At 40.1% G+C, this 27,678-nt stretch overlaps 1 protein-coding gene across 1 annotated transcript in view; it reads right to left on the bottom strand.

Moving 5' to 3' along the window:
• plekhg5b (pleckstrin homology domain containing, family G (with RhoGef domain) member 5b) overlaps positions 1–24,737 on the bottom strand; it is a 198,633-nt gene extending 173,896 nt beyond the window's left edge. Inside the window, exon 1 of the mRNA XM_055223082.1 lies at positions 24,569–24,737. Within this exon, the coding sequence (XP_055079057.1) occupies positions 24,569–24,650 (82 nt within the window). The 5' untranslated portion in view covers positions 24,651–24,737. The remainder of the gene's footprint in view (positions 1–24,568) is intronic.
• Positions 24,738–27,678: the final 2,941 nt, after the last annotated feature.

The following is a 27,678-nucleotide window of genomic DNA, read 5'->3' as shown; positions in this document are numbered from 1 at the left end:
ACTTAACATTTTTATGATAAAGCTCTGACTTGTATTATGAGTATAAGCCATTGTGTGAAGCTTTTGCTGTGACTGAGTGAGATTGTCCTACTGTGTCTGGGAGACAGTCCGGTGACTCTTTTTTCAGTATATGACACGATTTGATTTTTACAACTCATAAACTAGTGACAGTATCAATGACCAATACACACTGAGAGGAATCTATCTGCACAGCTGCTCTATTACTGTACATTTACATATCATATCAAAACATAATATATAATGTGTATTTGTATATAAAATATATTCAAAACAAGTGGTATGGGACAAAATAAATATATATTTACAAACCACACACTGCAAACAGTGAACAAACACACACTTCAAAATGTAAACAAACACACACTGGAAACTAAAAATACACTGTACATGTGACAGTGTGACACTCATTCTGTGACAGAGGTTGGAGGATCGAGTCCCGCTCGGACCAACTTCTGTCATTGTGTCCTTAGGCAAGACACTTCACCCAAGTGGTGTGTGCGTGATGATTGGTGGTGGTCGGGGGGCGCAGATTGGCTTTAGCTAATGCTAATGATTACACGTTACGAGTGGGTTAAAATGACAAAACTATCATTACCTTTCCCATAACTATCATCACAAAATCAGGCTTAGTACAACCGTCCCGTCATACAACAAATTGAGAACAGAAGCCTTTATTTGCGTAGTAGAGACGTACTTGACGCTGTCTGGGAGCTGCTCCTCCAGACTCCGGTACAGACCTCACCTGTGAGTGGTGACCAGCTGTCAGTTTCCTTCTGCAAGCTTCTGTTAATGATAAAACAGAGCACGACTTCAGAATATGTGATAAGTTCAACCAGAAATGAACAAATGGGAAATAAAAAATGCATGTGTTACCGGACAGCCCTGTATCATCTGCTGGGCCTCCTCCAACAACTTGTCTCTTTGTGAGTTTCGCTTTAACTGAAACAATGGGCAGAAAGTTAGGACTGAATGATTGTCTCAGTGGTGGTAGTAGTACAGCTGTAGATATTTTATTTTTGAAAATGTATAATATATGCTTTTGTTTTAATTTGACTACATTTTAAAGTAGAGCTCTATTAAAGACACTTCTATGGGGTAACTTGTTAACACATAACATATTTAAATCGCCATGTTTTTAATGAGGAAACGATGTTATAACATGGTAGAAATCTCCAAAAAGTCGACTTTAAAAACCTTTGGCTTAGGAAAAAAAACATATTCATATACATCTTAACTAGTATGGTTTACAGGTGTTTTATTCCTCAAAAATACATCAAAAAACATTCATTCTTGCTGAGAGCAGGGTCACCTCTCCAGAGATCGGACCTGTCACTTGACCGTGCTTGTCTCTACTGAGAAAGATAAGTAAATGCCATACTTCGGAACATTTAATGCAACGCAATAACAGCTGGTGCCACACCTCCCTCCAGAAAAGTTGCAGTGCACCTTTAATCGTACTGTTAGCCTCTTCTAAGCAGATCATGTGATGGTAAACAGATGCACCAGTCCACACATACACACATACATCTGAAGACTAATGAGCCTGATTAAACTATTAATATCAGTGAGCTTGTTTACACTAGCAACACGAGGGAATGTCCTGTCCTCTCACAATCAAACCTGTTTAAAGGCCCGTACTGTGCTAGATTTTTTCGTGATATATTGTTCTGTCATCAAAAACAGTTAAGTTTAATTTTGTCTGTCACCTACAGTGCTAAAATGCTCCGTTCCACCTTGTGATGTCATTAGTAATCCAGGAAGTGCACAAATGGCTCTTGTATATGTCAGATTTGATGCAGCATGTCGCCCATTTACATATGGATTTTTTCTAGTACTTTGTGCTTTGTGTTTGCACATTTGAGGAGATAGGCATTTTTTTTTTTTTTTTTTACAAGTTGGGACATGATCTATTTTTCGGGGCAGAGTTTCAAATTTTTTTGTTTGGTTTTTTGGGGGCCCGGGATCTCATGAATATCATTTTTGTTGTTTTTGTGTTTTGTTTTTTTGAGGTGGCACTACTGAGCCAGTGTTTTTTAGAGCATTCACTCAAAATTAGAGGGTTTTAATTTTTGATACTCGTCTCTATCATGTTTGTTCTTGTTTACTACTTCACTTTTGTGATTTTATGAGCTCCAAATTCAGTTTTACTTAGTCCCTTGCCTGGACAATTCTCGTCTGTCAGCTCAGGCCTTCAAAGTGGCTTTCTACTGATACTTTGCAGCTGATCTCATCAACATTCCTTGGTTGGTGTGGTGCTAACAGTGGGCATGCTCTGTCTGAGGCTTTGTTAGACTTTGACCTGAGCTTTATTTTAACACAATCTGACCAGAAAGAGCTGACAGCTGGAACTACAAGGTGAAAAAGAACAAAATGCCCCAGTTTGTTTGATTTTTTATATTGATCATATATGAACATCTACAGATGAAGTCATTAGAATATTTCACAAATTATAATATGAATGCAGATGTACTAAAGCGAACACATGCAGCTCATTTGTATTGGGCCTTGGACAGCACTTCCTCTGGGGGCTTAAAATAAAATAAAAGTAAATAATAATTTACAATGGCTGCCTTGCTACATTAAAGGGGCCCTTTAAACGATAAGATAAATAAGGCTACATTTTCAACGCAGTCTCCAACAAATAATGATAAGGATCAACAGTTGTGGATCCTAAGTTTTGATTTCTTCTTCCAAAAACTGTGAATCTTCCACAGAGTTGCACAGGCCCCTGCAACTCCATCTGAAACTATGACATCAGATTTTAGGATGTGGTGAACACAGCTTATTTATCAAAAAGGTTCAACGTTTGTGAATCATAAGTTTGTATATTTCTTTCTCCCATAGTTTTATAGGCCCCTGCCCTCCATCTGAAACATGCAACAGCAAGTGAATTCAACTAAATTTATTAAAGATTACAAGAACGGATGCATTTATGTCCAAAGGATCATGTTTGGAATCTTTATTTTTCACAAATAATATAGCAATTATAGATTATAGGTAGCGTTTTTGTCTTTTGGACTAAAGGAGCATTATGTAGAAATAAGGAAACTCAATTCAGTGTTACATTTTCTTACTTTCTTTGTTCTTTTTTTTTTTTTTTTGAGCTTCTAATAGAAATATAAAGATTTTGAGCAGCTGAAAAAGTGTGTGTATTTATATAACTTTAATACATTACATTGTTTGTGATTAAAACTGTGCGAGAAAATGTCCTGAATGTGAGGGTGCGCACTTTTGTCATTCCAGGGTTTGATCCAATATGGCCGACTTCCTGTACATTTTAGGGCGGGGCCATAATATCATTTTTGTCATGTCCCAATATGTACTATTTTTTGATGTGAGTTTCGGATTTTTACATTGACTTTTTTCCAAGTCGGGCTCCCATTGGCCCCATGAAAATCAAAGTTTGAGGTGGTGCTACTGAGTCGTCTTTCGTTATTTTTTCTCGGGGTCTTTTGTGACAATTAGAGCTCGTCGAGTTCAAATTTTTGACACCACTCACTGCCATGTCGGGGCGTGTTTACTACTTGATTTTTGCCATTTTCCAGTCCCAGGCTCGGGCCTAATTAGATTTTGTTTAAATTTGGTTGTATTTTCAGGTCCACCCCTCTCATTCAGATTTTAGTTTATTTTATCTCCATAACGAAACAACTCTAGTTCAAGCTCAGTGCATTGTGGGATTTGTACTCACACTGCACTGAACAACTAAAGGCATTTCTTAGAAGATAAATGAGTAATCCAAACACGAGGGGTTTAAAATGAAAGTTACTCAATTAACTTTCATTTAATTGAGTAACTTTCATTTAATTGGGGGGGGGGCTTATTCATAAGGGAAACAGTAAGGGAAACAGGACGTCCACAGAGATCTGATAAAGCGAGAGTCCTGTGTCTTTTTCTGTATGTGAATTTTTAGCAACTCCACAACCCTGTACTCGAACCTACCGTCATTGCCCATAAGACTTTGTAGCAGAGCCTTGGATGAGCCATACTCCCATTCAAGGTCGTTCATCACACCTTTGATTATTTTGTGCTGTCTCTTCTCAGTCTTCTTAATTTTCCTGTCCGGTATGTCAATCTCCTTCCACGCTTTTTGTGTTAAACGTGTGAGGATGGCGTCGTAAGTCTCGTGTCTCATATGCAAGTCAACGTTTCCTTTGAACATTTTTATCATCAAAGCAGTGACCATGATCTGCGTCATGGTCTGGCCTTGCGACAAATGTCTGTTCAGAGGGGTCGATTTTTTCTTTGGTGTTTTCAAGACAACAGCTGGTACATCTTTGGAGACAAACGATGGTACAAGTGCCGCAGGATGAACCATGGATCTCTCAAACAGGTCATACTTTCGGTTATTAGGGGGCGATTTTTTCTTTGGTGTTTTCAAGACAACAGCTGGTACATCTTTGGAGACAAACGATGGTACAAGTGCCGCAGGATGAACCATGGATCTCTCAAACAGGTCATTCTTTCGGTTATTGAAAGATGGCACTGATTTTTGAGATGTCACTGATTCTTGGGAAGGTACGGACATGTGGAAAGATGGAGAGGTTTGGGTAGTGCTTGAGACTTGTGTCCGCACTTGTACAGGTGCAGGCACATCTATAAACACTGGTTCCCTTTCCACACACATCTCAAACAAGTCCATATCAAAAATGTCTTCTCCCATATCCTCCTGCATAAAGTTTAACAACTTTTTAAGGTACGTAGCAACCTCATCTTCAACTGTAACGTACAAAAGGTCCAGATTGTGGGCGCTCGGAGGTCTTTCTCTGTCTGGGATCGGAGACATGCACTCTATTGCACTGTCCATCAAGGCAAAGTGACGGTACATAATATCTGTTAGTCTTAATGAAAATGCAGCCAGATCGTTGCTTCTGAGAACCCTCAAGAGACTACGCTGACTCTCAGCCAATCCGTCCAGTTTGGCCAAGTTTAGCTTGTGAAATAATGTGTCAACTTCACATCTGATGGTTTCATAATCGATAGTTTCAGGGGTAGTAGTCACTCTGCCCACTGAGGTAGTTTCAGGGGTAGTAGTCACTCTGCCCACTGAGATAGTTTCAGGGGTAGTAGTCACTCTGCCCACTGAGGTAGTTTCAGGGGTAGTAGTCACTCTGCCCACTGAGGTAGTTTCAGGGGTAGTCGTCACTCTGCCCACTGAGGTAGTTTCAGGGGTAGTAGTCACTCTGCCCACTGAGATAGTTTCAGGGGTAGTAGTCACTCTGCCCACTGAGGTAGTTTCAGGGGTAGTCGTCACTCTGCCCACTGAGGTAGTTTCAGGGGTAGTAGTCACTCTGCCCACTGAGATAGTTTCAGGGGTAGTAGTCACTCTGCCCACTGAGGTAGTTTCAGGGGTAGTAGTCACTCTGCCCACTGAGGTAGTTTCAGGGGTAGTAGTCACTCTGCCCACTGAGGTAGTTTCAGGGGTAGTACACTCTGTTCTAATCGGAGTTTCAGATTTAGGTGTGAATATTCTTCTATCTAAAGATTCCTTCAGTTTTCTGAAGTTCTTCCTAGCGAACATCGAAAAACAGCAGTGGCATGGACCCTTTGTGGAGTAAAATGAGTTCTCTGATGCTGGCCGTTTAGAAGGTTCTTCAGCATCCCCTATTGGACTTGTAGCGCAACTGCGAATAGACACGCAGGAGCAAGTTAACACGTTTAAGCATGCTTTCAGACATGCTTTGGCTTTGTCAACCATGCTGCGAGCTGCGTCTGAACTAGTTAATGATGAGTTTACTCTGATACTTCCTTGTTGTTGTAACTCGGACATATCAGAGAGGGCGCTATTCACCTTTTGGGATACCTCCTTCTGAATCATTACTGTTAATTGCTCTGAGTCAGACGTCAATGGAACGCTGGGGATATTTAAAGCCCGTGCGAAAACCAAACCGATCGATTCTTTGAGAACGGCGGTTATAGTCTCAAACGAACGAGTTGACTCCTCTTCGTTCATACACCTTACCCCGATCTCGTCCGTCGGGATAACCAGTCTTAAAACGTTTGTAGATAGCGTTTGGACTAGCTGGATGAACATCGTCAGGAGAATTTGTTTGGTCTCATTGTCGCACATCCCATTAGCCAACATAGTCCACTGAACAGGGCTCACTCTGTTAAAGTGGCTCTTTATTATCCAAATAAGATCATCTGGGGGGATAGAAATCTTGTCTGGTCTCTTCTCTTCCATTTTAGCGCTGTTAAAATAAGTTGTTAAAATAAGTTGTGTATTGCAAAAAGTTTAAATTGTGCTGATGCTTCTTTGCTTAAAATGTCTGTGAAATCGTTACAGGTACTAATTTCTGAGGAGACCAAACCTATGACATCACAAAGCTCTCACAAAGCTCAAAGAGAACCTCAAAGAGAAACAAAGCGTTGCCAGAAACCGTTGCCATGGAGACAAGAGGTCACATGACTTCTAATACAACTCTGTGTAACCCAGGTTAACATTGTGATTTTCAAAGTAAAAGCTTGTTGATAAAAAACAGAAATAAATGTTTTTGATAAAACATCAATAAATATGTGATATGGTTACAATTAATTCAAAAGTCAAATATTTTATTATTATTATTATTATTATTATTATTATTATTATTATTATTATTATATATTATTATTTATTTATTTTGAAATTCATGTAGCGCTTGAACCACGTGACTAGCAGGAACCAACCGGATTGTTTTGGGGTTTTTTCCTATGCTAGACGAGGGAGATATGCAGACAGCACAGGCAGAGCTGCTGCAGAAAGGAGAGGAGAGCCAAAAAGGAGTCTAAAGTTGATTAAAGTGATATTTCTAAACTAAAAAGAGAGTATTTCAGTTTTTCAACCTGTCCCAGTGTGGAAATGGTTAGATTTTTTTGATGAATGGGACTTGGTGAATGAAAAATACATGTATTTTATTTTGTGCAATGTAATAATCTTTTCAAGAGAATGTAATGCAAAACCTAAAAAATGATAGACTTTGAAAGTTCATTGCCCAGACTTGTCCCTGTCGCGTCCGCCATTTTGGCGACAGCGTGTTCTTAACAAGAATCAATTAAGACCGCTGATGATAATTTTCTGTATTGTAACACTATCCTAGCAACATATTTTGTGTACTTACGCATATTTTATCTTGTCTATGATAGGCTTTTAAAGTATGGTTTGAAAGAATCCAGCTAAATACCAACTTTGAGAACCACGTGTGTGAAACAAGATGTGGAGCCTCCCACAGACTTTCTGAACTGCGCATGCGCCAGGAACCATGTGCCTTCTACTGGACACTATATAGTTTTCATCAGAACTGGTAGGATTTACACAAACTCCTGCACAAAAGACACTGGATTAATAAGTAGAAGAAAGAGACTTTATTCTTTGAAACACAGGGTGATTCAGCCTTTTGCTGAATTCATTTTAGTTTTGTCCAATTTTACCTTTTTATTTGATTGATGATAACAAACAGTTGTAAAAGGGAATTTTACAATTATGGTTATTCTTGTTTGGTTGTAAACAACAAAACAAAAGGGTTCAAACTTAAAGGGTAACTTTGAGTAGAATTGAAAAGAACTAAAGATTATTTAAATTAAAAAGTTAACTCAACAACAAGAAAATAGATAAGAGATAACTTAAACTAGATCTAACTAACTTAAAAAGGTTGCAACCGATTAATTTAGAAATTTAAAACTGAAAGAAAAATCTTTAAATCAAAAGAAAGGTTTGAGGTGAAAACGAGTTTTGAGATTAATGTTTAATGTAAATGTCTGTCCATGTATTTTTCTTATTTTTTACAAACTGTTCAATAAGAAAGCCGGCGATTTAAACTAATTTCACTGGTCTGTGGTTCTTATAACTCAGGTTCTTCCAACAATTGCTCCAGTAGTCGTACTTAACCGAAATTCACTGATCCATAGAAGAGTATTACATACACTTAACTGATATTCCCCTGTAGTTAACACTCTGAGGTGCTACATCTGGAATTCACCACATACATCTATGGAGACAGGTTATTTTTGCAGAAGCTTAAATATGACACGATAAATACGACACGTTGGTACATGTTTTTTCACAGTGTTTTTAGTGTTTTACTAATAAAATAACAGTAATAAAATCACACATAATGAAAGGTTTTTAGTTATTTTAGCCCTATGTTAAGTGAAGAAATGGAGTACCTTCTCCACCCCAGATAAGTTTGAAATAGTTACCTCCTGCAGGAAGTGTTTATACTGCCGTAGAGTACTAAGTGCAGATGAGAGGTGGGCGTGGTCGGCGTGCCCTGGGGCCGTGTGCAGAGACAGAGCCTGGGTCAGTGTGCAGTACTCCTCAATCCTCCACAGGGGGCACAGCAGCAGCTCCTGTAGACTGCACCATATGGTAAGAACATGTCATATTTGTACTATAAAGTGTACAGTGTAGTCACATGTGTACTACAAAGTGTGCAGTGTAGTGACATGTGTACTACAAAGTGTGCAGTGTAGTGACATGTGTACTACAAAGTGTGCAGGGTAGTCACATGTGTACTATAAAGTGTGCAGTGTAGTCACATGTGTACAATAAAGTGTGCAGTGTAGTCACATGTGTACAATAAAGTGCAGTGTAGTCACATGTGTACAATAAAGTGTGCACTGTAGTCACATGTGTACTATAAAATGTACAGTGTAGTGACATGTGTACTACAAAGTGTGCAGTGTAGTGACATGTGTACTACAAAGTGTGCAGTGTAGTGACACGTGTACTACAATGTGTGCAGTGTAGTGACACGTGTACTACAAAGTGTGCAGGGTAGTCACATGTGTACTATAAAGTGTGCAGGGTAGTCACATGTGTACTATAAAGTGTGCAGGGTAGTCACATGTGTATTATAAAGTGTGCAGGGTAGTGACATGTGTATTACAAAGTTTGCAGGGTAGTCACATGTGTACTATAAAGTGTGCAGTGTAGTCACATGTGTACTATAAAGTGTGCAGTGTAGTGACATGTGTACTACAAAGTGTGCAGGGTAGTCACATGTGTACTATAAAGTGTGCAGTGTATTCACATGTGTACTATAAAGTGTGCAGTGTAGTCACATGTGTACTACAAAGTGTGCAGTGTAGTCACATGTGTACTATAAAGTGTGCAGTGTAGTCACATGTGTACTACAAAGTGTGCAGTGTAGTCACATGTGTACTATAAAATGTACAGTGTAGTGACATGTGTACTACAAAGTGTGCAGTGTAGTGACATGTGTACTACAAAGTGTGCAGTGTAGTGACATGTGTACTACAAAGTGTGCAGTGTAGTGACATGTGTACTATAAAGTGTGCAGTGTAGTGACATGTGTACTACAAAGTGTGCAGGGTAGTCACATGTGTACTATAAAGTGTGCAGTGTATTCACATGTGTACTATAAAATGTACAGTGTAGTGACATGTGTACTACAAAGTGTGCAGTGTAGTGACATGTGTACTACAAAGTGTGCAGTGTAGTGACATGTGTACTATAAAGTGTGCAGTGTAGTGACATGTGTACTACAAAGTGTGCAGGGTAGTCACATGTGTACTATAAAGTGTGCAGTGTATTCACATGTGTACTATAAAGTGTACAATGCAGTTTGAGTTCTACCTGAGCATGTGAGTGGTCAGTGCTCGGTCTGCTCTCTTCAGGAACGCCCGGAACAATGGTTTACTCTGTCTGCACTGAAAAAAGACAAAAATGATTCTTTAAGCGAACAAATTATGCAAAATCGACCAAAAATTAGATTCAATTTTTGCCTTTAGTTGTTCTCATATCGTATTGAAATATTTGTACACTTCTGAGTTATCATTTGCCAAACTTTTGCCTCCAGCTGCTTCTATTCTGTATTGTATCATGTTTTTGTTTAGGAACTTTTAAAGTGTCTAAATAGGAAGGCGTTTTGGATCTGAAATGTTTTGTACTTTTTAACGTGTACTGTCACTTTACCTCATTTGTGGTGCTCTCAAGATTTTTTTTTTTTTTTTTTAACAATGTCAGTTTGAGTTTTAGAAAGTCATATTTTTGTTAAGCATTGCATCACTAGAGGTCCAATGTAAAGTTAATGTGTATTCAACGAGGGATACGTGAGGTTAATATATATGAGTCAAATGTAAAAGTTTGTTCACGTGGCAATAATGTAAATAAAATATCTTTCCTAGAAATGATGAGAAATAAATGTTACGTTTGTGTTACTTTTGGTTTTCAATAAAGATTTTGATACATTTTAGATAAGGAGGCTTAATGCTTCTGGGCAAAACTGTTTTTACTTAAAGGGCCCATTTTATGCTATTTATGCTCTATCTATGTTATAATGTTGTTTCCTCATAAAAACAGACCTGGAGTTGTGTTTTGTTTCATTCACACATTTAACACAGGTCCTGCATATTTAGGAGTTCTTCTCTCAAACTGAAAACACTCTGTTCCACCTTGTGATGTCACGTGGTAATACAGGAAGTGCTCCACTGTGTTTTTGTACTCCAAACAACTCAAAATTTCAGCCCTGAAACCGACAATCACGGCTAAACTAAAGGTAAAAGTTAGCTGTTAACTTGAAAACTACCGCTTAATGATGGCACATGATTACAAACGCCTGGCTGCGGGGGCGGAGTTTGAAGTGCGGATACCTGTTAGACCAATCACGCTGTTCCTTATACCTCTTCTTTAGTCCTCCAGGTACTCTGTGTAATCCCTCAGTCGTCCAGGTCTGATCCATTGCAAAAGCCAAAAGTAAATCTGTCAACTGGACAAAAAGTTGTAGGAGTGAAGACGTTTTGTAGCGAAACGTCTTCACTCCCACAACTTTTTGTCCATTTGACAGATTTACTGATTTACCTTTGGCTTTTACTGTACTGTTTAGCAGCTTTGTTTGAATTGTGGTTATGGATGGAGTGGGTGTTTAGTCCCACTTTACTTTAATCTACTCCTAAAGATAAACCCAAATATAACTCGTTGGCTGTTTATATCATAGTAACAGTCTTTCTTCATTCATGAAGCAGGTCAGATTTTAGAGAACGTGAATGAAACCAATATGTATGTCACAAGTTTTTATTAATCATAGGTTCAAAATCATGAGGAGGTTGTAAAATCCCTAAGCATAATTTACAGTGATGTGACGACAAATCATAACACAGTATTCTTGAAACATTACATTGACATTACAAGACATTAAACACTGCACCGATTAGCAACACTGTCAATCAAACCTGTTGCTAACTCTCACGGGAGCGACCTCGGGGAAGTAAAAACACGAGAATCATGTAGAGCGGGTTAATATGAACATTTGAAGACCAAAATGTATATTTATATGTACAGTCTATGGACCTAATAGACACAGACACATGACGTGACGACACAGCGGAGACATTACAAAGAAAATAGAGACTATTTACAGTAAAAGACCTGAAGAAAAAAAACCATAAGATCATGTATGGGTGCAGGAGTGGGTATTTTTCAACCAATTTGTGAAAATAGTTGTGAAAGTTGAGTATTTGTCATAGTTTTAGATGGGCTCTGGCAGTGTATTCCACAAGTTTTTGTTTTCTTACTTATACAGGTGCAGTGCAATGACATGCAGTTTTAGTATTATCAAAAACATATAACCGGAAAGCTATGTAACAGTTTTTACAACTATAGTAAATGGTCACATGTTTATATATTTTTTTTTCAACTATTCACACATTAATTCATGCACAAATGTACTCAGACGCTGGGGGCAAGGTGGGTTTAGGGTTTGTGGGAGCTGGAATTGCACCACCAACCTGTGCGTCAAACGATCGGACAATTCAACCAGTAATGTTTACGTCGAGAGCGAGATTCGAACCACCAACCTTCGGATCACTGAACAAACACCAACTACCAACAGAGCTACTGCGTTTGTGCGTCTCCAGACTGTAAAATGTCCATCCTTTGTGCGTCGTTCACTTGATTTTATGCTCTCACCGGTCCCCTCTGAGCGCACTCTCTATGGTGTCCTGCAGCACGGACAGGAACAGCGCCCTCTCCTGTGCACTGTCGGCAGCGCACACCCACGAGCGACACGGGCCCTCCAGGACATAGGCGTGGGACACATCTGCACACGGCACAGTACATCACAGAGTCAGAGTTGTAGACGCTTTAAAATGTTATGTAGAATGTTCAAAATCCTGGAATAAAGGAAACTTGAGGCAAAAGTCATAAGACACTTTCAAATAGGGCCTGTACCTGATTTGAATGTATTCTTGTCAAGATACATACTTTTTATATCATGCATTGTTTGGTAAAAGATGCTAAAAAAGAACAGAAAAGTTGACTGTAAAACATAATCTGTTCATTTTACGTGGCATTTTCTTGGGTAATAACTAATATAGAAGCAACTGACAGCTTCCCTGTTTAAAAGGATTGAAATACTTGTAGTTGAGCTTGACAGTGTAAGTAAGGATTAAACAATGAGGAGCAGTGCATTACTCTTACTGTGTTACTGTTTTAACGCACCAACAAAGAGTCTAGAAAATTAAAATGCATTATCATCACCATTATATTCTGTGGTTAATCTCAATTTCTCCACTGAAATCAAATCATGTTCCTTCACTTTTGCCTCCGGTTGTCTGAGTTGACGTACAGCGCGAGTGGTTGATCTCTCTGACGCTCAGCCTGGACAGAGCCACAGACGTCATGAAGCTGTAGGTGCAGGTGTGAGCCAGGCCAAACGGGACGTGATCCAGGCTGAGGCGGGTCAAGACCAGAGCGTCTGTGAAGAGGAACAAGCTCAAGTGTGCCACCTGCTCCAGAGCCCTGCATAAAAACATATCATACATTATTAGATGGATATGGCATTTACTCCGACTAAATCTATGGATGAGTACACATAATACACATTTGACCCACAATTAAGTCAATAGCAGAATAAACCACGCTTACCGATCAGGAACAGCATCCAGTCCATCAAAACATAATGTCCTCTGCTCCTGAGTCCACCATGAGATCTTCACTCGGTTCCACGAACCGCTCCGGGTCCGAGATGCCTCTAGTTTCACTTGTACAAACATCCGCAGTGTCCTCGGTCGCGTACTTCCTTTGTTTTGTCCGTTTCGTCATGTTTAAAACGCAAAATTGCTGCAAAACAGTGCGTAAAATTACGCAATTACGCGTGCGTAATTTTACGCGCGGATCTTTGCCCGAGGGCGGGCCGTCGGAACGTAAAGGGGTTAAACTTAGAATCAGCACTTAGAATCATTAGCGAGTTTTCACTCCACGTCGGCCACGTCGGCTAAAACACTGATAGCGGCGCATGAGGACTCCTGTCAATGACGTGGATAAACTGCGCAAATACGTATGTGAATCACATAATTGTCTGGAGCAGCTCGTCCCCGGTCACACTCACTGACTCACATTGAAAAATAGCGCAGAATGAATTGTTGTGTGTTTATTTTATTTTCAACTCCGGTTCGATTGTTTTGTGCGCAGCACAGATTTTCTGTGCGCGATGACCGTGTCAGCAGTGCGTAATTGCGCACGCGCGCAGCTTAGAGGGAACAGTGCCTGTAACGCAGAAGCCCCTCGTCTCATTCATTCAGACTGGACGAGCACACAACAAAGTAAAGGGATAATGTGGTTTGTGTGGATGCGCATGCGCTGGGCGGCCACTAGAGGCGCTGCAAACACCACCACACACTGCATAATGGGGGAAAGTTTGATGTTCTTTGCATATGGTGTTTGGTATCTTCAGGGACTATATGTAACAGGTAATTTTGTTGAATTTAGAGTCAGATTTATTCATGTTTTCCTCATCATATTCTTTAAAAATAGGCTACATCATTAATTCTTCATCTGTGTCATTAAACTAGGCCAATATAAAGGTGCCGCTCTTGGTTTCCCAACTCTATATAGTCACTAAATGGTTGTATTGCTCAAAAATACTTTCAAAAAAACATACATTCTTACTCCACAGATCCCCAGTTACATTTTTACCCAACAAAATTAAACATTTCCTGGCTGCAAGTTGTGAAAATTACTCTTACAATTACCTGCATTATATTTGCCCTTTAAGTTTTTCTCATTCTTGTCACTACTAGCCAGAAGTAGGCAATGTGTGGAAAGTGTTTTGCTCAGGGAAACAACAATATTTTTGGATTATACGCAGATTGAGCTAGCGACCCGTCACTAAATTGAATAATGCTCCACCTACTTGAGCACACATTACTTCAAGGGTCCATGTTAGGCCAACATTCTTACAAGGCTTTAAGCTCACAGTCAATTTTGTCTATTGTAGGACCTTTAATAGTACACAAAACTAGTACTGGTAGTTAAACAAGTACAAGACTGGATACTTGAAAACAACACTTTATTGGAGAGTGTAAACCTCAACAGTGTCAAGTACTGGAATGTAATCTACAAAGAAGTCAAACAAGATCCTTTATCTTTGTCAGATTTTAGGCTAACAAAGTCTGTAGAAGTACTTTTGTTTGGGATAATGTCCAGAGCACCTAAGGATTTCACACATTAAAATCCCATGAAAGAAAATCGCTGGTAAGTCTTCAGTATCGTATGCTCCGTTGTGCTTCGTCCAAGTAATTGTTAAGGTATGTTTTGTTTTGTTTTTTGTCCTATGCATGTAACCCATATTGTCCTTTGCATTTGACCCATTCTTCAGTGCTGAACCCTCCAGATCTTGAGTCAGGATTTTGGTCAAAAACATACAAATCCTAAAGGAGAGTTGAAGCCTACTGTAGATTTATTTATGTATTTAAAAAGGGATAATGCACATTAAAGACATTAGTGTCTCTCTTGGCCTGGCCTCAACATTCCCTTGAAGATTTTTAGTTTTCCGGCTCCAGTCAGATCAAAACTGTAGTTTGAAGTGATGTATGGCGTGTCCTCATCACAGCCCTGCAGCAGAGAACAGAGACACATATTTAAAAGAGGAAATATTACACTATCAGTCAAAAGTTTGGAATAGGCCTCTCTCGATAATTACTAGATCGTAGTGATGGGACTTTTGGCTCCTTTGACATGAACGATCGCAAAAGATTCGGATCCCACAAAGAGCCGTTCTAAAGACTCTTTTTATTGTATGACAAAAGCTAATGTGAAAAGTCATTTATCTACAGACCAATCCCAGAGAGAAATGACCAAGGCCCAGATGTGTTTAACATGGTTCAAACTGAAAGTGGATAATAATAATTTTAAGATGTGGATGCAACCGTTCATGTTAAGGAACCGTTCAAAAGAGCTGACTTGTTCATAAATGTCACACTACTATATCAACTTCCAATGCAGATGGAACAATCATTTGGGGAGGGGGGTCAATATTTATCATGGGGATTTTTACTTTGCACTCGTGGGAAAAGTTTGGTTATTTTTCTGGACTATGATAAGATCTGAGCTGTAGAAGCTTGAATTATGAACTTCTATGACTCATTATAGAATCATAGAAGTTAGTTATTCTGTTATATCGTACATTTACAATACGTACATAATTCTGCTTCATGGTTTGGTTTCAGTATTATCTTTTATCATCTATATTTACTGCAGCAATATATAGCACTTCAAAATGTGTTATTGTGACAGGCCTAGTTTGAACACACCCTCTCATTCAATGTTTTCTGTTTTATTTATTTAATTTTCCTAGTTATAATCTACGACACCAGTGGATCATTATTTTATATTTTGGACATTTTAAATTGCAATTGATCTAAAACAACTCTTAACCCTGCTTAACTTTCTGTAAGTGGCACGTCACCAGCATGACTCCATGGAAATAAAAAGTAAATATAAGTTATGTGTTGGGGCTTCAATAAAAGAAATCGTGCAGACTGGTTCAAAACTGCTGCACTGCACATTTCAGTCTGGCCCTTTAGTGAGTTACCATAAACCAGCAGGTGACAGATCCTCCAACAGAAAAGTTACACAGTGCTACTTTAACTGTTCCTGTTCTGCAGTGTGTAGTCTGACCTGCGTTTTGACGATGCAGGAGGGCAGTGAAATGGCTCCCACCAGAAGACAGTTGACGCTTCGGAGGACGGAGGGGTCAACTGGAGTCAACAGGTAATATAAACCTCTCACCACATCTATGCCTCGGAGAATACCTTCAAACACACAACAGCACATCAGCAAATCACTGTGCACATCATAACAATATCATGCATGTAAATCTTAGCTGACAGTATTGAAGAAGATAAATAGATGTGAATAACATTAAGTAAAGCAGCTTAAAATACACCTTCTCATCTAGACACTGTCTGTCATTTTATCTCATTATAAAAGAAAAATCAATATGAAAATGACCTCAGTACATACCAAATCCCACACAGGGGCACAGAGGAGCCTGGGGTAGTAGCACAGGGCTCCCTCTGCTGGTGACTTTCTCTCTCAAGCAGCACAGTGCCACCAGGCTGGCATTAGCGGCATAAAACATGTGACTGGGCATCACCTCACAGTGGAGTACACCCAGGGCAACCGCACTGTGTGGCACCTGAGGAAACAAAAACAAAAAGAGAGAATTTAGTTTAAAAAACAAAACAAACAGCATTGACTTTACACTACCATTACAGTAGTTATCATGACAGAATATGGATCGTTCTGATTCCTCAATTTTAATCAGTGTGAGTGGATTCTGAAAGTTGTCACAACCACTTAATTCCTTCAATTTTATTACGATAAATGGTAATGATTATGGTAACCAAATACTAAATCCATTCAAATGCATTATTATTACAATTTTTGATAGTCACTAAATATCAAACTTACTAATACATTTGTATTATACACACACACACACACACATGAACAATAAAACATAATGCAATGCAAGAAAATAAAGGTATCAATATGTTCACAATCCACCTGAAATCCTTTACAATGATTATTTGGATAAATTTTGATTTAATCTTGATTCATTGTTACATCAATTCAACTTTTCTTTTTTCAACATGACATTCCTGGGCACTGGTACACCGAGGCAAATTTCCCACATTTATATAAAACACATATATTATTAGACTGATCAGTATTACCACACCAGCCCATGTAATCCCAATTATAAACAAAGACAAAGACAAAGTACCTGATATGGAGTGAGACTGTGCAGAGGTCTGACTGGTCCAGGGTCAGGAGACTGGAGCTGACTCAGATAAGCCAATAAAGACAACTCTCTCATTTCATTAGAGCGCTGGTGTTTTCTACAGCAGCAAAATAAACACATTAGATTGTGAATTGAACTTCTCCTCGTCTACCTTCATTGGCACTATTTGTTCTCTAAAGTGTAGAGTAATAGGAATGTAACTATCATACAACATGGTACTAATAAAGGCCTTCTGATAAATTCAAAACATTGGATATTAAGGTTTTAAGTTTACGATGGAAAAAAAAAACTGATAAAAAGTCCAAAGACGATGATCATGTGGTATGTCTGAGTACAGTCTACATTGGAATATGACATTATTTATTCCACTAAAGAGAAAAACTAACATACGGAAACAGTTTGCACAATAAATATCATATTGTGGTATTTGTATATTTCTACATCTGGCATTATTTTTGTGTGTTAAAAATATTAGGCATCACTTTATAATAACCACAATTAACCTTAATAAAGCTTTAAGTCTTAATCATATTGACTCATTTCATTATGAATTAACTGAGATTCAAAAGCAGGACCACGCCTCAACTTCCTTCTCTTCCTCTTCAGCGAACCACACCTATAATTACCCAGAAGCCTATTTGTACCGGGCTATCCCATCAACAGTTTGTCTCAACTATCTCAACCCCACCCTCCCATCCTCTCCATTTGTTCCTTTGTCTTTCAGCCTTAGGACATCTACCCAGGGGGGTCCTGGATCGGCTGGGCTGCAGTCTCTCGCCCAGCCACCTCCACTTCATCTTATCATATCATCCATCAATAAATATCTTTGTTGCAAATATTGTTGTGCTGTGGTCCTTGCTAGTGCGTGGTTTATTGAGAAAGATTCAACCGTAGTAATTAGTTAGTGTAGTTGTTATAAAAATGTTAACAATTATTACATTTTTGATCATTAACAAATAATTATACAAACAAGGTTGATGACCCAAAAGGAGTAGGTGGAGGTAAAAAACCCTCTCTCAAGTTGTATAAATAAACATGATATTCCCTCAAGTGGCACCGTTTGGCCATTGCAATAATTGTTTGATAATATATAAGCAGTAATAAGGTAACAGGGTTGTTCTTACGCTTTGCCTTGTGTCCCCACTCCCTTAAACTCAGACTGGACAGGCAAGTGGACAAATGTTCTGGGTGGGGTGGAGCTCTCTGCGAACTCGTCCAGGGCAGACTGAGGTGGAGGGTGTGTCTGATAGCCCTGTGCGGTCCTCAGGTAGTCGGGGGTAAGGGAGGGGCACTGCTGAATCCCACCATAACCCAACTGAACCACATGTGAGACGGGGAAGAAGCGAAGCATGTCCACAAGCAACTGGAGCCCAAAGCCTGCACACAATAAACATACCTGAAAAATGAACTATCTGCCTAATCGAACTATCTGCCTGAACTATCTGAACTATCTGCCTAATCGAAAACAACTGCACCATACTCAGCAAAACTTACTGATTTAATAAAGTATTGATGAGCATTTGGATAAATGTTGACTTGCCCACGTTCTTGGCTCCACAAACCAGGATAACAGTGCCATCCATATCCCCTGGAAAAGAAACTTATGTAAGAAAAATAAATGAAATAAAAATAATAACAACTAATAATAACTTTCGCTTTCTATTGACCCACCTTTACAAGCATTGACAAGAGTGTTTAGGACATTCTTGAGGCTTGTTGAGGATGTGATGCCTTCTATGTTATTGGAAAGAGGAATTATACCGAGACCATTCAGTGGAGTGTCTAAAACAGCTGACAGGAGTTCACTCTGAGAGACAAAATAAACATGTAATAGTTTGATTCTTAATTGGTTAAGTGTTAGTGACTGTCAGAAAAGCCACTAGTACAATGCATACCACTGGAGGGCTGAATAATTCATTAAGGTCTGGGAAACTGGCCAGAAATCTTGTCAGCGTTGACTCCATTGGCTCCAGTAAAATGATGGAGGAGTCTCGAATCACCTTTCCTGCAAGCTTCTTTCTAGATCCTTGAAAAAACACAAGATAAAGATGATTAAAATACAGAGATAACAAAGGGAGGCTCTACAATATATATAAAAACTATCTTAGAATGAGCTGAAGCAGAATCCACAAATCTACAAAAGAAATAAGCGTTACTTTTGACATTTTTGGTTTCCTCACAGAGCTAAAATGAAACTGTTCCGTGTCCAGATTTTCATGATAATATCGTTTTCATTTCATTTCATTTCATTTATCTTTAGATGCCTCGTTTAAAATACAGGAAATTACAAACAAAACATAACTGCATATATCCATTTAAAACATTAAAAACAGGTGCAGGTGTAATTATAAACGTTTATCACCAGATTATTAAAGTGCATTTGTGACACAAATATATCCAGTTTTCCATGTTCTTCAAAATGTCCAAAGTTCAGCTAGCAAGTGAGATATTCAGGTAGTCTCTTATAAACACATTTACACAGTGTTGTTCTCTTCTGGCAGACAGCGATGGCCAACATACTTTTTTAAGCCATGTTATGCTTTTAATTACAAATGTATCAGTTTCTGTGGTGACATTATGGGGTTTGCTTAGGGTAAGAATAAAAAAGCATTCAAAGTGCTTTACTTTGCATGATTGATTCACTCCTCAATTTAAAACTTTGAGATAACTTTTAGATCTCGTGTTTCTCTGGGGCATTGCTGGCTCACTCTGAAGTAAAAGTATGTACATATACATATTTTTCTGCCTGTGTCTTGACTAAATATAAATGAATCAGACCTAAGAGTTGTCAATTTTTCAATTATGGGTCAACTGCTTTCAGTGTAAATATGGGGGCCAACCTGATACCAAACAGGTAAACAGCCCATACACAGTAACAGAGGAAGGTTAGAGAGGGATTTGAACTGCCAACCTTCAAGTAATAATGCCACCCATCACTGTACCAGCTCAACAACCTTTATCTCAATAAACCCATCTGTTTGTGAATACCTGACGTGAGATAGTCTCTGAGGACGTCTGCGAGCTGTGCCGAGTCTTCACTGAAGTGTGTGTTTTCAGTCTCCATGGCTCTGACGGTGATGGGGCTGTGCGAGGCCGGAGAGAAGAGAGGGTACGGCTGCTGCCCCTCCTCTATAGTGAATCCCATCACCTCTACACGACCGTACAAGCACGTCAGGAAACACTTACCACGGAAACACAGGGTCTGAAGAGAGAGGAGGGGAGTTACCGATACAGAGGGGATTTATAGTAGTCCCAGAGTAGCTGTAGTATTAGTTGACAGGTTTTACTGCGGTAGCATTTACAGATAGAGGGTAGGAGACAATATTACTCTATGAATGAGGTTAAAAAAACAAAAACAAACACATCTTTAATCTGGTTCATTCTAATAAATAAAGTAATATAGCAAATACTTCCAGTTTCTAAACATTAACAGAGTACTATGTTGCAATTTTATCAGACCTCCACAATTTTAAACTATAGGTCCTAAATACCATATAGAGACATTTTTATTAGGATTTGTAGTGTAGTTGGATAGTATGGGTATGATAGGCCTTTGGAAAATGAATTTGGTACTTTGTGATATGAAATTTCACTACTGCACCAAAGAAACCTCCGTTGTTCTCAACTCCAGGTCTGTTTGTGATGAGGAAACAACATTATAACATAGATCAGAAAATAGAGTAATATGGGCCTTTAAAGTTGTAAATGTTGAGTGATTTACTGTAGAAGCAGAGAGCTGGTTTGGTTTGTAGTGTTTTTCTTTCATGGCGGCGGACACAGCAGACAGGACATCTGCTCCAGGATTAGGCCTGTGAGTTTAAGACTGGCTTAGGCTCTGTGGCCTGGAACGCTGAGGACTTCCAGACTCCAGGCCAGTTAGGGATGTGCTCTGCTCCAGCTCTGCTCCGGCTCTGCTCCGGCTCTGCTCCGGCTCTGCTCCGGCTCTGCTCCGGCTCTGCTCCGGCTCTGCTCCGGCTCTGCTCCGGCTCTGCTCCGGCTCTGCTCCGGCTCTGCTCCGGCTCTGCTCCGGCTCTGCTCCTTACTCACTGTACACACTCCACACATGTTCAAGCAAAGACACCAATGACTTCCACTCATCTGGCTGCCAAGAGTAATCCATTTTATTTTATATTGTTATGTTTCAGATTGCTTCACATTACGGGTGTGTAGTAGCGATGTCAGACTCAATACTCAAAACCAATTCTAATACAACGATGATAAAAATACTTGATGATTTGTATCTGATTTTCAATACTTAAGACAACCCTGGAGTGGAGCTAATTCAACACACAGGTAAAATGTACTGTTGATATTCAGGATGCAAGATTAAAAGTACACTATGTAACTTTTCTGATGGAAGGTCCGCCACCTGCTTGCCTTTGTTTAGGATGTTTCACTAAAAGCAGAGTAGAGCAGAATGGATATATTGGAATTAAAGAAGGAGTATTATGCAAAATTGTCTTTTTATATACCATCGAGAAAAGCTGGAGGCACCAACAGGCCAAGTCACAGGTCAGATCTGTGGAGAGACAAACCAATCGCTGTAAGAATGAAAGTTTTTATTCTTACAATGAGTAAAAAACTGTTGAATAAATACCAGATTGACAACTTTAATGCCATACTGCGAAACATTCCAGGCAAAAAAATTGCATCTCCATGGAGACTAGCAGGTAGTACACCTCCTACCAGAAATGTTACATCGTGCACTGATAATATTACTCAAACCAAAGGAATCAGCAATCATAGGAATTGTTAGCTTGCCTCTCCACATATCTGATATGTACCTTGACTTGTTGGTGCCACTTGTCTCCATGGTGATGATCTAAGTCAAATGTGGAAAACTTCAGGCAAAGCAAAAACATTATGCCACCAGAAAAGTTACATAGTAAAGTCATGGGTCTGGTTGGAAATGGTTAAGTCCTAGTCTAGTCTTCTGGTTTAGTTCTACTACGGTCCTGGTTTATTCCTGGTTTAGTCCAGTTAGTTAAGTCTTTTTTAGTAAAGTCATGGGTCTGGTTGGAAATGGTTAAGTCCTAGTCTAGTCTTCTGGTTTAGTTCTACTACGGTCCTGGTTTAGTCCTGGTTTAGTCCTGGTTTAGTCCTGGTTCAGTCCTGGTTCAGTCCTGGTTTAGCCCGGGTTGAGTCCTGGTTTAGCCCTGGTTGAGTCCTAGTTCAGTCCTGGTTCAGTCCTGGTTTAGTCGTGGTTTATTTCTGGTTTAGTCCTGCTTTAGTCCTGGTTTAGTCCTGGTTTAGTCCTGCTTTAGTCCTGCTTTAGTCCTGCTTTAGTCCTGGTTGAGTCCTGGTTTAGCCCTGGTTGAGTCCTGGTTTAGCCCTGGTTTAGCCCTGGTTTAGCCCTGGTTTAGCCCTGGTTTAGCCCTGGTTTAGCCCTGGTTTAGTCCTGGTTTAGTCCTGGTTTAGTCCTGGTTTAGCCCTGGTTGAGCCCTGGTTTAGCCCTGGTTTAGTCTTGATTTAGACTTGGTTTAGTCCTGGTTTAGGCCTGGTTTAGTCTTGTTTTAGACCTGGTTCAGTCTTGGTTTAGTCCAACTTTATTCTTGACCTTTAGATCTTAATGAGTCCATTCAGCTGTCAGTCATCCTGGGTAAGACCACATTTAGTCCTGGTTTAGCCCTGGTTGAGTCCTGGTTTAGTCCTGGTTCAGTCCTGGTTGAGTCCTGCTTTAGTCCTGGTTTAGTCCTGGTTCAGTCCTGGTTCAGTCCTGCTTTAGTCCTGCTTTAGTCCTGCTTTAGTCCTGCTTTAGTTAATATGCACGGTTGCCTCATAAAACTCTGTGCATATTAAGTTTGCTACTTCACTAGTTGTGCCTATCTTAAAATCCCCATGTTCCTCTCACAATAATGTCAAAATCTGACACTGTGACAACCCAAACTCTGTGCAAACGCTTAAAGAGCACATTAAGGAGGTAAATTACGACCCTGGAAAGAAAGAGGGAGATGACAAGGCTGCAGAAGTATGCTCCTGTAAACAGTATTTCACAAAAGCAAAGATCTGTCAGAGGAGAGACAATCCGAGTGGTCCTGTCTCATTATGAAGATCCAGACGTGATGTTGGGGAGATTGTTGGATGGACCAGTGTGTTCTCAAATGAGTCATTTAAACGATCTTCTCCTCCAGTTTGGATAATTGCACAGGTCCCAAAACAAACTCAGACAATAACTTAGAATAGACTCGAATAGCATACTCGATTTCGATGTTAAGGAAAAGACCTGATATTCAATGCTGAGTCAGATACAACGGTGATGATTAAAAAAAACACTTTCTTCAGACATTAGAATATGATTTTGAGGGATTACACAGATATAAGACACATGGGAATAGAAAAGAAAGTACTACCATTTAATAATAATAATAATAATAATTTTAGTATTGATTAGTCTCTGATCTTCTGTATTTACAATGTAGGGTTAAATCAAGACTTAACCAGGACTGATTCTGGGCTAAGTCAGGACCAGAACCAAAACATAACCTAGTCTAAACATGTCAAGGAAAGAGAAACAGACCAAACCAGGGCCAAACAAAGTCTATAATAGGACAAAACCAGGATGAGGAATAAATCATGTGCAAAACTGTGCAAAACTGTGCAAAACTGTGCAAAACTGGATTAAACTTGGACCAAGACTAACCCAAGGCTGAACTATGGGCAACAATCACGGTCCACAGTTGGACTAAACCAGGACTAAACCAGGACTAAACCAGGTCCACAGTAGGACAAGACCTGAAGACTAGACTAGGACTTGACTATTTCCAACCAGACCCATGACTTTACAAAAAAAAAGACTTAGGCTAACTAACCAGGTTTAACAGAGACTAAAAGTGGACTAAACCTGGACTAAATAAGGTCCAGAGTAAAACTAAACCAGAACTAGATGAGGACTTTCCAATCAAAACCAAAACTTTGATAGAAGTAGCCTAACCAAGTCCAACCTAGGACTAAACCAGGACTAAATCAGGACTGAACCAGGACTAAACCAAGACTGAACCAACTCCACAGAACAGGACTGAACCAGGACTAAACCAGGACTAAAACAACACTAAACCAGGTCCACAGAACAGGACTAAACCAGGACTAAACCAGGACTGAACCAGGACTAAAACAACACTAAACCAGGTCCACAGAACAGGACTAGACCAGGACTAGACCAGGACTAAACCAGGACTAAATCAGGACTGAACCAGATCCACAGAGCAGGTCTAAACCAGGACTAAACCAAGACTGATCCAACTCCGCAGAACAGGACTGAACCAGGGCTAAACCAGGTCCACAGAACAGGACTAAACCATGACTAAACCAGGACTAAACCAGGACTAAACCAGGTCCACAGAGCAGGACTGAACCATTACTAACACAACACCTCCAAAACGTGCAGTCTACAGCCAACACAGCCAACTCCAACTGTCTCACTCAGGAGCGTCTATGCCACAAACCCAAAGCACAAACAGCAGCTCCCGTTGACAATTCCACCCCCAATGTAAAGAAATAAAACACTTATGGATGTTTTTTTCACTCACTGAGCCGTAACTTGAGCCCGAGCCAGCTCCGTTGCGGTGACTTGTGCAGCACTGCGTTCATGGTCCACTTGTTTGGCACCATCTAAACATGGAAACCAGTCTGCAAAACGCACCGTCCCACGCCGACAAAGCAGCTCCTCTGTCCGGGTACTCTCTGGTCCCGTCCCCGCTGCAGTTGTAGTAGTTGTAGTAGTTGTAGTAGGCGCACGTACACGATAATATTGAATCAACACGTCTTTAAAAACTCTTTGTCCGTGCAGTGCAGTCGTTTTTGCATTGCATTTAGGAACAAATTAACCTTATGTAGCCGGGCGGTTTAGACTGTCCGGCTAACACCTTCTGCGTTGTGTTGTACAGACAAACTGAGCCACACACAGGGGTCGGCCATTCAGGGGAGGATTTATTATCTCTGTGTGAAACAAATAAAAATCAAAATACAGCACAGTCCAGGTCTGCCAATCCCGCACGTCTCCCCTCTGCTCTCCTTGCAGCAACTGCCATTTTTTTTATAATTAACTAATTACAAATTGAAGCTTATAACAATTAAATTACATTATAAGTTGACATACAAAAATAACATTCACATACCTGTGTGAAACAAATAAAAATCAAAATACAGCACAGTCCAGGTCTGCCAATCCCGCACGTCTACAGAAAGACAAAGTATCAGACACGTGTGAGATCGCACTTGCTAACCCAAATTCACTCGCTAGCCTTACTTCTCCTAAGTGCTGTATTTACATATAAAACACTGTTCACACATATCTTTATAACAGGAATAATGGCGAAGGCCTTACAAATCAGGAACAAAACACAAAAGGTACTGTTACGAACTTTCTATGAACTATTTTAACTGTAGACACGGGAACAAGTCCACTCCTTACCTCCCCTCTGCTCTCCTTGCAGCAACTGAGGGGAGCCGCGCGGCCCCGCGGGAAATGCAGGCACCGCCAAAATAAAAGCCTCCGACAAAACAGCTCAATAAACTTAAAGTACAATTTCAATAGTAAACAAAACAAGATTTTGGTGAAATAAAACAAACAAAGACCACATGGGCTACACCCACCCCTCCCGGATTTCGCCAAAATCCATACCACTGACGCCAAACAAGGACTCAAATAAAACTCTAAGCTTTATATTCAACTAGGAAGCTACCCACTGCATAGGTTCGGAACAAACATAAGGATGATCGAGCCTTCGTCCCTCCTAGATTAATATGGTGCCTTATACACCATACAAACACCTTGCTTCTAAAACACATGAAATGACTGGAGATAAAGGGTACAGATAGCACCATGTCTCTTAAAAACACAAAACATTCTTATACAGTTTAAAATGGAGTCAACAGGGACTGAGACCTCCGACTGAGTGAACACTTTAAACTCATAGGCTTCTGAACCATGGATTCAATGAGACGGTTGACCCTCCTACTAACTCTACCCACTCGAGTCAGGACCGTCCGCCCCCCATTAACCTCCGGCTTGGTCTGAGTCAACATGTCAGGGCTATCTTGGTCAGTCTGGGTTAGACTATCTTGTGTTTCAAGGTCAGGGGACAACTGAGTCTGAGGTGAGTACGAGTCATTTTCTACTACCAGGCTATCTAGATCACCCTGATCTAGAGAGTGAATCAGTTCGTGTTGGGACTGCCCCCCACATTCAGTCTCTGGGCAATACTGACTTGACTGCTCTGACTGGGACAAACTGTCACTTTGGTCCAGTAGACTACAAAAATGCTCGGAACCGCCTATTACCCAGGAGTTCGTTCGATCGACACTGCTCTCCAAAAGATCAGGTGTGCACAAGTCCTCCTCTGCACAGCTTGTATCCACTACAGGTAGAAAACTTATGTCTAAAAGCAAGTTCCTGTGCACAACTTTTGTGGCGCCCTCTGGATCCTCCAATCTGTAAGTGTGGTTCTGTGGATTCCGGTCCTTTATGGTGTACACTGTTGAATTCCATTTATCTGCCAACTTTTTCTTTCCTCTTTCACCCTTATTCGCAATAAGAACACGGTCTCCAACATTCAGGTGAGTGCCTTTGATCTTTTTGTTATAACCCTTCGCCTGTTTGTCTTGTTCTTTGATACTATGCTTCTGAGCAATCCAGGCTGCCTCGTGCAAATGTGACATGAGTGTTTTGACATAACTTTTGTGATCAACTACTACTGGGTCATTTAGCACTTGTTTGAACATAACATCAACAGGGAGCCTAGGAATCCTTCCAAACATCAACTGGAAAGGGGCATATCCGGTAGTTTCATGCACCGTTGAGTTGTAAGCAAACGTCAAAGTCTGTATTTGCTGGGGCCATTTTTGCTTTTGCTTTAAGGGCAAGGAACGGAGCATATTACCAAGTGTGCGATTAAATCTCTCTGTCCCACCATTTCCCATGGGATGGTACGCTGTTGTGTGAGATTTGGACACACCAGACAACCTGAGCAGCTCTGCAATCAATTCGCTTTCAAAATTTGCTCCCTGATCTGAGTGAATACGCTCAGGAAATCCATACACACAGAACACATGATCCCACAACTTTTTGGCTACTTGTTTGGCTGTTTGGTCTGGGCATGGGAAAGCGTGGGCAAGCTTGGTAAAATGATCTGTGATTACGAGAACATCTACTGAGTGCTGTTTACTGTCTTCTGCGCTCCAAAAGTCTAAGCATACTAGCTCCATAGGTGCAGAAGTGCGAATACTTTCTAAGGGAGCACGAGCAGATGGGTCTGGAGTCTTAGCCAGAATGCATCTCTGACAGCACTTCACATATTCTTTTATGTCAATTTCCATTTTTGGCCAAAAAAATCTTTGTCTGGCGAGATGCATTGTCCTTGCCTGCCCTTGGTGTCCTGCTATGTCATGGATGGCATACAGAGCTTTCTCTTTAAGGCTTTCAGGGAGAACGAATTGATGTCTTTTGTGTTTACTAGTCGGATCTTTTGTGATTCTGTAGAGAATTCCATTTTGTAACTTAAGTCTCTCAAACTGTTTTAACAGAACCATCGTTTTCAGATCAAATAGTGCTCTATCCCGCCTAGATGGCCGCCTCCTACGACTGACAAAGGGGGTGAGTGCTGAAATGGTAGGATCAGTCTCCTGACTGCGTTGCAGC

This window comes from Periophthalmus magnuspinnatus, chromosome 7, assembly GCF_009829125.3.
Source record: "Periophthalmus magnuspinnatus isolate fPerMag1 chromosome 7, fPerMag1.2.pri, whole genome shotgun sequence".
NCBI classification, from domain to species: Eukaryota; Metazoa; Chordata; class Actinopteri; order Gobiiformes; family Gobiidae; genus Periophthalmus; species Periophthalmus magnuspinnatus.
Note: the sequence above shows the minus strand (reverse complement) of the source record. Positions and strands in the feature narration are given on the sequence as shown.